The sequence below is a fragment of the Protopterus annectens genome, chromosome 8.part0, assembly GCF_019279795.1.
Source record: "Protopterus annectens isolate FY-2018-M chromosome 8.part0, PAN1.0, whole genome shotgun sequence".
NCBI classification, from domain to species: domain Eukaryota; kingdom Metazoa; phylum Chordata; order Ceratodontiformes; family Protopteridae; genus Protopterus; species Protopterus annectens.
Genome location: NC_056741.1, coordinates 863,390,924 through 863,403,097, shown reverse-complemented (window position 1 = coordinate 863,403,097; position 12,174 = coordinate 863,390,924). Strand labels below are relative to the sequence as shown.

At 44.0% G+C, this 12,174-nt stretch overlaps 1 protein-coding gene across 2 annotated transcripts in view; it reads left to right on the top strand.

The window, feature by feature from the left end:
* NAA10 (N-alpha-acetyltransferase 10, NatA catalytic subunit) overlaps positions 1-12,174 on the top strand; it is a 363,584-nt gene that overhangs the window by 75,691 nt on the left and 275,719 nt on the right. For both annotated transcript variants that reach the window (XM_044080371.1, XM_044080370.1), the window contains exon 5: positions 1,120-1,235. In XM_044080371.1, coding sequence (XP_043936306.1) covers positions 1,120-1,235 — 116 coding nt within the window. The remainder of the gene's footprint in view (positions 1-1,119; positions 1,236-12,174) is intronic.

The window sequence follows — 12,174 nt, the reverse complement described above, 5'->3', positions numbered from 1 at the left end:
TATTTTATATATATATATATATATATATATATATATATATGTGTGTGTGTAATTGTATATAGTATATGTATGCGTGTCACGTGCATGCACACACACGCATTGTTTTTTTCATTTTGAGCTGCAGAGACCACCTACCTCTTGCTCTTAGATATACTACTTCCACCTCCCTTTATGCTTTGCTTTTTTTCTCTAATTTTTGAGAGTCCACCTCCTTCTATGCTTTGCTTTTTTTCTCTAATTTTTGAGAGTATGTGCCAGTTATTCTTCATAGTAGCAAGGTTAAGTCTGTGTTTTTCTTAACTCGAAGGAAGGTGCTTGCAAGTCACAATAGGACACACTTGACATGATACTTGCATTTTCTTGTGACTGCTTGCATATTGCAGTCAACAACTGGTGGGTCCAGGGAATGTGCATACTTGAATAGTGGACTTGTGACAACATGGAATTCGTTGTCATGAGTATTTGGGTTTTCAGAAAGATACAAAATGTTTTAATTGTTGAAGATCCAGCTATAGGACCCATCACAGGAGTGTTTGTCCATCCCTCCACCCCAGAGCAGCTGATATAGTAAGGACAAGTTCTTGGCACTTGACAAAGTATGACTGCTAGGCTACCAGAGTGTAATTTTGCTATAAAATAACTTTGGGGGGATGGGCATCCAGATGGGGTTTAGTCTTTGAAAGTACTTGTCAGGGTGTGCCCTGTTCATTTAAGCAAGGAATTGCTTGGTGTACCCACATTACCAAATGCATCCTTTTTTTTCCAAGCACATGTCTGTGGTGTTGGCAGACTGTAATGTGCATTTTTTATGCTTTTACAAGTTTGCGTACCTACCTTAGAATTCTTTATACCTGCAGTTTTAATGTGTGGAACATTGGGGTTCTCATAAATGCCAAAGTTCTCTGAACAATTGTGGTATGATTGTTTGCCTCTGAAGTCAACCCCACCCCATCCCCCAGTGACTTGCAAGACTGCAGTCTGGCTTGTTCAACACAATGGTTGTAAAATCTAAAACCACTTTTAATTAAAATATTTTTTAATTGTATGCGCAAAGTTTAATAAATTGAGTGTTTGTTGCTGCATGTGATGTAGTCTGTTTCTCTCTTCGTCTTTGATCAGGCAGTGAAGAGATCCCATAGACGGCTAGGATTGGCTCAGAAATTAATGGACCAAGCATCCCGTGCTATGATTGAAAACTTTAATGCCAAGTATGTATCGCTGCATGTTAGAAAGAGGTAAGTTAGCATGAGCACTTAAAATACTATACTGTAGAGATGTAATCACCACCAGACAAAATGTCTGTCTGTAGTGCAGTAGTGCACTTTTTTTTCCCCTTGTTCGTAAGGCAAGTCTTTGTCATCTACAGTATTTTTATTTTACGCAGTAATTCTAAAGAAGGTGATGAGGACTAGCTGGTTTTACTCAAGTGCGAAGGGGTAACTTCACTGATAAGGACAATACCATGCTTACACAAAGTGTTATAATGGTTAGAGGTGCATATTGTTTAGTCGGACATTAAACTTTTGGAGAGAATCCGTATTTGCTGCAATTTATTTTTTTTACACTGTTTGAAAACTGATCAGTGAACCTTATGTCCTAAGCCTATAATACAAGTTGCACCGGTATTAATGGGTGCTTGTATCTATTGCAGATATGAGAGGTCTGAGTACAGTTGTAGTAACAAGCTATTAAACATATGGAGTTGTGTATTCTGAGAATCTGAAGCTTCAGTATTCTACCAGATAGCAATAGAGATTGCAGTCCAGAGTAAATGCTTTTTTCCTATGGAAGCAATGTGGGACTGTGAAAACGCAAAATGTTTCTGAAATGGTTGTGAATGTGTGTAACTTAAGAAACTCTTCGATGTATACTTGAAACACATTCAAGCTTTTCAAAATTAGGGTTTAAAAATCACCAAAGGCAAGCTGAGCCTTAGTTTTCACTAGCCTGCAAACTTTGATTGGGGGGGTTAAGAAGTGATGGATTGTATAACTGCTGTTAGCATGCAGGTGGCAATTCTAAAATGTTTTGTCCTTGTATGATTTTTGACAGATAAGTGGGAGCCCAGCCAAGTCCCTCTGTGCATACTGGCAGTTACAAAGGCTAACTAATCCCAGCAATGGTATTGAATACCCCTGCTTGGAATGTTTCTTTGCACCCAACCTTAAGAAGTTATCAGCTTCTGGGCCACTTTTTTCACTCTTAATGTGAATTGTAAAAATATCTAGGCCACACAAGATGTGTGTGTGTGTGTCTGTGTGTGTGTGTCTGTGTGTGTGTGTCTGTGTGTGTGTGTCTGTGTGTGTGTGTCTGTGTGTGTGTGTCTGCATCTCTACCTGCCTGCGTCTGTCTGCCTGCGTGCGTCTTTGTCTGTTGTACACCAAGTACTACATAGACCTAGAAACTCATTGTCCTTCAAGAACATGCCTTCCACATTCAAGTACCAGACTGAGACTCTTCCCCTGACATAGTAACATAACGCGCACAGTTTATTTAGAGTTGAACTTGGTCTACCTATGACAGAGGGTCATTTGCATTGCAAATCATTAATCGTTCAGTAACCTATCTACATTGCAAATCATTAATTGTTCAGTAACCTAAAACCAATCAAAAGCCTCTACAGCATACTAGTAATTTGCTTGGCATGACTCATTTCTCATGTTTTGTAAGTATGTGCATATGTTTGTCTTGAATTATCTTGACTCTTTCTGCACATGTGTTTGTGTGCCCGGAAAATCACCCTTTTGTTCTATTTATTAACTAGACAGGAAAGGCAAACACTTTCTGTAGTCTGGGAAATGACCCCCCTACATTCCATGAGGTTGTCAATGTAATTTGACCAACAGTCTCTAAACAGTTACCTGGTTTTCCAAAGTGCATTTTCTCCTTTCAACTAGAATGCCACCATGATGAGTTTGAACCCACATGGTTTGTGCATTGCAGTATGCTCTTTTACATAAAAGGCGTGTTATAATGTAGGTTATCTCCTGCTCAGTTGTTTCCAAGTTATTTAATGGAATGTCAGATTCAGTTTGAACAAGGTTGAAGTGTTTTATGATTATGCTTTGCCAAGTTTAGTGAAATCCTTCACAGTACCTGTATGCTGTGAAGTTACATCGACTGATTAATACGTAAATGCTGAACAGTTTCCAAGTATGCAGTAATAAATGCATGTTTATGTATACTGCATATAATCACAAAAGCTGTTCAGTTGCCTATAAATTGGAGAAAAGTTAATGAAGTGGTAGCCAAGTTTGTCCATCTGTGGTGTTTTCTGTCAATTACTGTGTTTTTCTAGATTCCCATGATACGTTTGGTGGTGATTCCTTGTTACCATGCTATGGTCTTGCAGTTTGTGTATACTTTAAGCAGGAGGCAGTCACTGTGCAAAGTGAATTCTTTAAACATAAAGAATAAATCAAGATTTTCTGGATCCAGTTTTGGCAAATATTGTACAGTTCTTTGAGCTATAGTTCTACCACTACAGAGAACATGGTCTAACTCCAGGGTCAGTCTTTACAAGCAGTTGTCATGTGTATGCGTTGGGGCTAGAATGAAACGTCAAGCTAAGCAATATTATGACATCTCATTTTCATGTTCTGATTCCCATTCATTTTAATGAGAAACTGTGGGATAATTTATTCTGTTAAAATACTGTACTAAATGTGATTGTACTAAAAGTATTTAGGTAAGTCTTGGACCTGCAGTTTCAACCTTTACCTGTGGTGTTTTACTCTGGACAAGCAGTTAAGCGCACACACACACACACACACACACACACACTTCAGAAAGACTTGGCAAGTCTAAAAATATAATAAAATGATATGTTTGGGGTGACTCATCCTGTCCATATTTTCTGTTACCCCCAGTCTGTTTGACATTTTTATCAGATGACATTAGCTGTTGTGTATTGTCAAGGTGCTGATTTACTGACCCCATTCGAAAAAAAAGCAGCTGTAATTGCACCATTATGAAATGTGTAGGGTTTGGTGTGCTGGTATCTTGCATTTGTGTTTGTTGTTGAGGAATGTTTGCTCACTGTTGCAGCAGGTACCATTCTTTGCAATCACAAAATTATTGCAGTAGGTTTGATTCCTCCCTCACCTGCACTGTGTTTAGTCTTTGATTTAGTATTTGTATAGTTTAGGGGTGTGGTGGGTGAAGGGGGGGGGGGGGCTTGCCTCACTTCAGAAAACTTTTTGTGGTTCCACTGGATTGGTAGATCTTTCATTTTATCTGCAACCTGTGGGACACAAATCCACTACAAATCAGACTCTGCCACATTTTCCACCCCTGTCCCCACCCCAGATCTCGTTTGCAGATTGTGTAATCAGCAGCATGGATTGCAGCTCCAAGTTTTCCTCAGGGTTGAACTTCTTTTTTTGTGAGTAAATCTTCCCTTTTGCTTTCTAAATTTCTCTAGCTGTGACTATCTTTCCTTACCTACCCTATCCCTCTGCACTAGTGCGTTTTTTTTTCCCTCTTTCTATCTCTCCCTTCCCGCCTTTCTCTCTCTTTCTGTCTTTCTTCCCCCCTCTCGTATGTGTGAGCGTATGTGTTTCCTTTAGCCATGGCGGAGCCTTCCAAGCCAGGCTTCAGGAAGTGTGCCGAGTGTGGCCACAAACTGCCCCTCTCTGTGTTGTGTGCTTGGGGGTTCAGCACCTGGAGACCTCCTGTTCAGTCTGTGTGGGCTTCAACCCCTGTGCATTGGAGGAACTAACTAATTCTGAAGGGCATCCTTCCTTCGGAGGGTGCTGTCACGTGTACCTTTTCCTCCCCATCTTCTGGGACTCAACTTCCTTCGAAGAAGTCCGGGGACGGGGAGAAGTCTTGTCCCAAAGACTGGGATAGGCCTAAAAAACAGTCCCCTGACTGCACTTCCTCAAAGAACCTCCAGCCAAATCTTGTCCGGATACAACCAGAGACTCCCCTCGACTCCGGTCTCTGCGTTTTTTTGCCGGAGATTTCCCGAGGCCGTTCACCCCTTTCTGCCTCCCCTCAGCACCAGTTCAGACCCGGGTCAGTGGCTCTGTCCATCCAGTCCACCTGTACTCTTTCCAAAGCTGAGGTGAGCAGGATGATGTGAGGTTTACCCAGACCCAGATCCAGATGGGAGTCTTGACTCCCTCCTCCCCCTCCGGGGCTGGGAGCATGCACTCTACTTTCCTTCCCTTCCTCCTTCTCCGATCCCCGTTTTGAGTCATTGGGTCTGAGGTTTCCTGGCATGGTGGTTGGTGCTGATGGTCCCAGGTACCTCGACACCGACCATTGTCCTGAGTGGCTCTGCTCCGGCTCTGAGCCATGGTCTCTGTCAGATGCAAAAGGATGGTGTCTACTTTGAGGTTTTCGGAGTCTGCCCTTCCACCCGGAGTCTCTGTGCCTGGAGGCCCTGATCTTCCTCTCCCTTTGGCACAGATGGCGGGTCTGGTTTTACTCTCCTCTGCTTCTGGGATTCGCTCACCCGCTGCTTTTGATGTGGTGGAGAGGGTTTTATCTGCTCCAAGACCCTTGATGTCTTCCACAGAGTCCATCCTGGCTACTCTTTCTGGCCCAGAATCTGCCATCTTGCCCCTTCAGGGGACAAGTCGCCAGTGGAAGAAAAAAAAAGGTAAACTGAACAATAACTTACAAGGCAGAAACTTAAAAAAAAAATAAAGCAAAAAACAAAAGGTTAGCGCTTTCACGACTCACAAGTCATTTCATCAGACAGTTTGAATCACTCTACAAACACCTTTAAATAGTAGCAGAATCATTATCAGCTGATATAATAGATGTTTAATTTTTAAAGAGGAAGACTGAGATGGTCATTAGCCTAGATATAGGCAATAAAATGACCTAATGAAAATAGTAAAACATAGATAATAAAAGTTGGTAATTTTTTAATCGTATGGTATCATCCATATTTTGTGAATTGAATAATTGATTATGAATGTTTTTATCTACATTTTACTATTTTCATTAGGTCACTTTAAACTAATTCATGAAAATAGTTAAGCTCATTTGTTAATTGGAACACTCGAACAAAATAAACATCAATTATATCAGCCGATAATGAGTCTGCTGCTATTTGCCCTGTTTAGAAGGTGTTCCACCGAAACTAGTTTGAGGCTATGTTTCAACATATTGTTCTGTTGTGGTGAGAGTATTATGGTGCTTTTAGCACCTACTTTTTTTCACTTTTTGGTCACAGCCTGTTGCCCCTCTGCCCCAGGGGGTTCCCTGAGGTTTGAGTCCTCCCCAGAGACACCCTCCTCAAACATATGTGGAAATGAGGCATTTGGGACTCCTCTTGTGTCCCAACCCTGATGAGTCTATGTTCCTGGAGGCGTTTGGCACAGGACCCTTTACCTCCTGGGTGTCCCTTCCCAGAGATCCTGTTGTGGACTAAAAAAGGGACATGGTGTAGCCTATCTCCAAGCTCCCTGACAAAATTCTTAGCGCCTCATCCGACAGGCAACACTGGTGTAAGGGATCCCCAGTTGACGCCATGGTGGTTGTGGTGGCCATTAAGAAATAGCTAACAAAGGAGAGCTCTATGGTCCATCTGCCTGACTGAGAGTCATGGGCCATGGACCGTTTCTGGAGGCATACTTGTGCTTCAGCCACGTTTACCTTTTTGTGTGCTGAATTACATGGCACATGTCATCAGAGACCTGGTTTTAGAGGTCACGGAGTCTGCCCCAGGATCCATGTCGGCAGAGGAGAAGGTGGTGATCTTTGTGTTTCACTATTGCAGTCGTCACATTTGGGTTAACTGCTTGCAGGTAGCTCTCAGTTGGCCTGATTATCAAAGTCTTGGGTCCTGCGTCGGTTGCTGTATCATCTTCCATGACGTCAGGTAGTCAGGGGTATAAAGCATGCAGCCAACGCCATTACATAAGTCTTTCTTGTCGTGCGGTGCCCAAAGCAGAAGCAGTTCGCAAGTGCCGGTCGGCCGACTCCTGAAATTTTCGTTTTCAAGTTTCCTATCCGAAGTCTTCAACTAAGCTAAGTACCCCGTTGGTCCTTTTTCTTGCTCTAAACCGAAGTTAGTAAAAGTTAACAGTTGTATATCTTGTGGAAAGCAAATACCTCATAAAGATTTTCATTTGTACTGCATTCCTTGCCTAGGCCCAGACCACGGCATACCTCGCTGTCGGTTTTGTGCCTTATTCAAACCTCGTACTATTCGTCGTCTGTTCATTTTCGCATCTAAATACTTTAGTACTCTGTTCAACTATCCAGAAATGGCTTCGGTAAGCCACCAGACTACCAACATTCCGAAAAAAAGCAAGGATAAAGACAGAGGCTGACCGCATAGGTCCATAGCTGCCGACTATGCTTCTCCTAAGCTAGTCGCCAGTTCGCCGGTACTCAGTGAGGCGTTTTTGCAGCCCCTGATACCTGCTACTTCAGATTCACAGGCCTCTACTGAGACCTATTCGGAGTCCGGTATGCCGCGAGATGCTTCTTCAACTGTGGAACCTGCAGATGTCTCTGCCTTGGATGGGTCTGGAACTGCTGTGCAGGCACCGGCTTCTGAGGGTGTATTTAGGCCTACTGACTTGCATATTAAACCGACAACCATCTTCTTCCTCAAGGCCTAAAACCCGATCTATGCCCAGAAAACAGACAACCAGACTACATGGTCAGGCCCCTATGCCTAAAAAAACAAATAAGAATGGCTGAAGACCTTATTACTCTAATCAGGGGAAGCCACCCTGCTCCCTCTAAGAGACCTAGGACCGATTTTCCTTCTGTTTCTTCGGATCAGGATTCTGAAATTTCTGTTTTCTCTAATGACCAGAATTTGCACTTTTCTACCTATGAGGATTCTGATGCAGAAGGCTCCATTCCCTCTGCTTCCCCTCCAGTGGATTTCTCTTTTGGTGAAACCTTGCATACTCTTGGGGAGCATTTCCACTGGAAAGGCCAGGATTGCTCTGACTCTAAAAAGAAGCTTAGGGGATTCTTACTCCTGCCTCAACACAGGCCTTTAGCTATCCCTCCTGTACTGGACATTGTAGATGCCTTCTCGGAATCTAGCCTGGCCCCTGACACTTTACCTCCTGCTCCCAGAAAACCTGATGGGTATTATAGGGTACCTGACTCTCACAAGTTCCTCTTTAAAAATCCTACTGCGGATCCTGAGACCATTTCACAGGGACCCAAGGGCATTAAGGCGACTATTGCCAAAACCCCTACCCCTCTGATAGAGATTCTAGGGCGCTGGATATTTTGGGTAAGAAGGTATACATTTCTGCAACTTTGGCCATTAGGGCCTTAAGCTGCCAGTTTCATATGTTAAAGTATCAGCAGCATATTATTGGATTGCTTAAACAGAAAATGATGATTCCTGACACTGCTGAAAATCAAGAATTACAGGATTTAATGCATTCTGCTGAACAAATTGGAAAACATACTTTGCAGTGTGGTTTTTGATTCTTGAGGCATCTTGCAGGGCTGCTGTCACTGTGTCTGTACTGAGAAGGCATGCTTGGCTTAAGGAGCAATCTTTACCCGATCATGTTAAAGCTAAATTACTGGATGGTCACTTAAATCAAGCTCGCCTGTTTGGCAACAAAGCAGTAGTACTACTAAAAAAAAAAGATGGAGGAAAAAGCTAAATCTATGCAAACTGTTAGATTTCCTGCAAGTACAGCCTCCCAGATTTTGTAGGCAATGGCCCTCTAGGAATTGATCCTTTCCTGCCTCTTCCAGGCCTTCAGTCCAAACCCAGAACCCGTGTAACACCCAGGCTTCAGTCCCAAGGTATTCAAACGGCCTAAGCAGTGGGGGGGGCTCCCACTTCCAAAGCGGGGAGTTGTAAGACACCCCCCTATGGTAAACTGTCTCAATGACTTAACTTTAAACCTTCAAACTAAGCCAACATACTTTGCAGATAAGGAGGTACTGCAAGGTAAGAGAACAGAGCTGTGTGATGAGTGAGTTTCATTGCAACCATTTAATGCCACATGCAGGACTTTTAACAGTATGCTGTCAGTATGAAGATGAAAAAGACAAACTCAGTATGAAGATGAAAGGCAAACTTGACTGATAAGAAAGCAAGCTGAGAGAACGCAGTTAAGGAGTCAGCAGCAAGGAAGAAAACAGTTACTAATTTGGGGAGGCAGCCTTCCCCTAGTAAGAGAAAGAGACCAGTCCCCAGGAGCTTCAAAAGACCAAGAGTCCGGCTCTGAGGTTTCTGATTATGAAGACATGCCTTTATCTGCTTATGAGGATTCTGATGCAGAGGAATCCATTCCCTCTGCCTCTCCTCCAGAGGATTTCTCTTTTGGTGAAACCTTACATACTTTGATTGCATTTCCACTGGGAATGCAAAGATTATCCTCAGTCCAAAAAGAGACTCCGAGAATTTCTAGACTTGCCACAACACAGACCTTTAGCAATACCACCAGTCCTGGAAGTTGTTGATGTCTTTATGGAATCCAGTCTTGCTCCTCATTCTTTACCCCCTGCCCCTAGGAAACCAGACAGGTGCTACAAAGTACCTGACTCTCTCAAATTTCTTTTAAAAAAATTCTACTGTTGACCCAGAGATCATTTCCCAGGGGCCTAAGGGTATCAAGGCAACTACAGCTAAGAATCCCACCCCTTCGGACAGGGATTCCAGAGCTTTGGACAGATGTGGTAAGAAAGTATATACCTCTGCAACTCTTGCCATTAGGGCTTTGAATTGTCAGTTTCACATGCTGATGTACCAACAACATATTATGGAACTTGCTAAGCAAATAATAGCTACCTTTACAGACTGTGCAGAAAATAAAGAATTTTACAGACTGTGCAGAAACTAAAGAATTTCAAGAGCGTATGCATTCTGCAAACCAAGTCAGCAAGCATACATTGCAGTGTGGCTTTGACGCCTTAGAAGCATCTTGCAGGGAAACCGTCCCTGGTTCTGTACCGAGAAGGCATACTTGGCTTAAGAATGCAGACCTTGCCAGATGATGTCAAATCCAAGTTACTAGACGCTCTTTTGAACAAGGGCAATCTGTTTGGCACCAAAGCAGAAGAGGTTCTTAAAAAGATGAAAGGAAATGCTAAATTCATGCAGACAGTTAAAGAATTCCTGCAAGTACAGCCTCCTAGATTCAGTAGGCATTGTCCCTCCAAAACATTGGTCCTTTCCAGCCCCTCAAGGCCATCTCAAACTAGACCCAGGGGAAACCGACCACCCAGACTACAATCTGAGTATGCAGAGATCTAAGCACTGGAGTGCCTCCACCTCTAAAGCAGGGAGTGCTAAACCACCCCCTTTCGGAAAGAATTCCCAAAGACTGCTCAATTCCACTCGCATCCTCTGCCCAACTGCTTGTGCCCCTAGGGGGGGAAACTTGCCGTTCATGCAAAAAACTGGATTCCCATCTCCAAAGACCGATGGGTCCTCAACATTGTATCCCAGGGGTACAAATTTTACTTCCACTCACTGCCAACCCCAAAACTGTTCCCAGACCTCCCTGTAAACCAGTGGGCAGAGGCTCAAAACCAAGTCCAATCCCTGTAAACCAGTGGGCAGAGGCTCAAAACCAAGTCCAATCCCTGCTCTCTATAAGGGCAATTCAGCCTGTTCCTGCGGAACAGATAGGTCAAGGGTTCTATTCCAGACTTTTCCTGGTACCCAGAAAAGAAGGCACTTGGCGCCCAATCTTGGATCTTTCCATTCTCAACACCTTCCTGGTAGTACCAAAATTCAAAATGCTCACCCTGCAGCAGCTTCTACGTATGCCAGCCAAGGATGCCTGGTTAGTCACCCTAGACTTAAAAGAAGCCTGTCTGCACATCCCTCTAAGGGAGACGTGCAGAAAATATCTATGCTTCAGGGCAGGATCTATGCATTAGCAGTTCTCTGCATTTCCCTTTGGCTTATCCATGGCTTGCAGAGTATTCACAAAATGCCTGGCCCCAGCCATTGCTTACTGCAGACAGAGAAATATTCAGATTTACCCAGACTTGGATGGCTGCCTGATTCAGGCAGGCAGGAAATGCTGTTGCAGCACCTGACATTTTGTAAGAAATCTTCTAAGCTCCGTGGGGTACACCATCAACGAAAAGAAATCAAAACTAGTCCCCAGTCAAAAGATTGTATTCCTGGGAGCAAAGTTGGACACAGAATCCCAGATGGCATTCCTCACTCCAGAAAAACAAGCCTGTCTAACAGGCTATTTTACTCAAATGGCCACCAGAACCCAGCTGTCTGCAAGGAAAATCCTGCAGGCCCTAGGGTTCATGGCCTCATGCATCCTATTAATTCCATATGCCAGACTGCATATGAGGAAACTTCAATGGTACTTAATTCTTTGGTGCTAAAATTCTCAGGACCTGGAAACTGTTATTCCCATAATACCCTGTTTAAGGACAGAGTTCCTTTGGTGGGGGCAACAACATGCAACCTCAACAAGGGACTGCCCTTTACCCAACCCCACACTGCCCAGACCCTAACCACAGACTCGTCAGACTATGCCGGGGGGGGGGGCACACATGGACAGCAGGTGCATTCCAGGACCACTGGAGCCCAAATCAAATGCATTTGCACATCAACCAGAAAGAGAGGCTAGCTGTGCAGCATGCTCTGACAGCTTTCAGATCCCTGGTCTCTCCAGGACACCTGCTAATAAAAACAAACACCACCACAGTTATGTGGTACATCAACAAGCATGGGGGGAACCCACTCTTACCCACTGTGCAAGCTAACCATGGCCCTGTGGAACACTGCCTTGGACATGTAGGTCCATCTGCAAGCTCAATTCGTGCCAGGCACACAACTCACTGGCAGACAGTTTAAGCAGAAATCTCCTAGACCCAAACGAGTGGCAACTAGAGCCCAGAACCTTCAACCTTCTGATTCAGAAATGGGGGACCCCAGAGATGGATCTCTGTCTCCCCCTACAATCACCAGCTCAACAGATTCTGCACCAGGATACCTCACAACAGGGCCTGGAAAGTGGATACCCTATCCTTTCAGTGGGTAAAACTCTCAATCTATGCCTCCCCCCGCCCCTCCTCTGAAGAATATTGCTCAAGATAAGACAGGACAGACAAAGGACAATTCTGATTGCCCTGGACTGGCCACGCCAGGCCTGGTACCCACTCCTGCGAAGCTCATAACCGGTAGCACCTACACCAGAACCCAACCCTGCTCTCCCAGTGGGGCAGATCTTGCATCCACTCAACCCT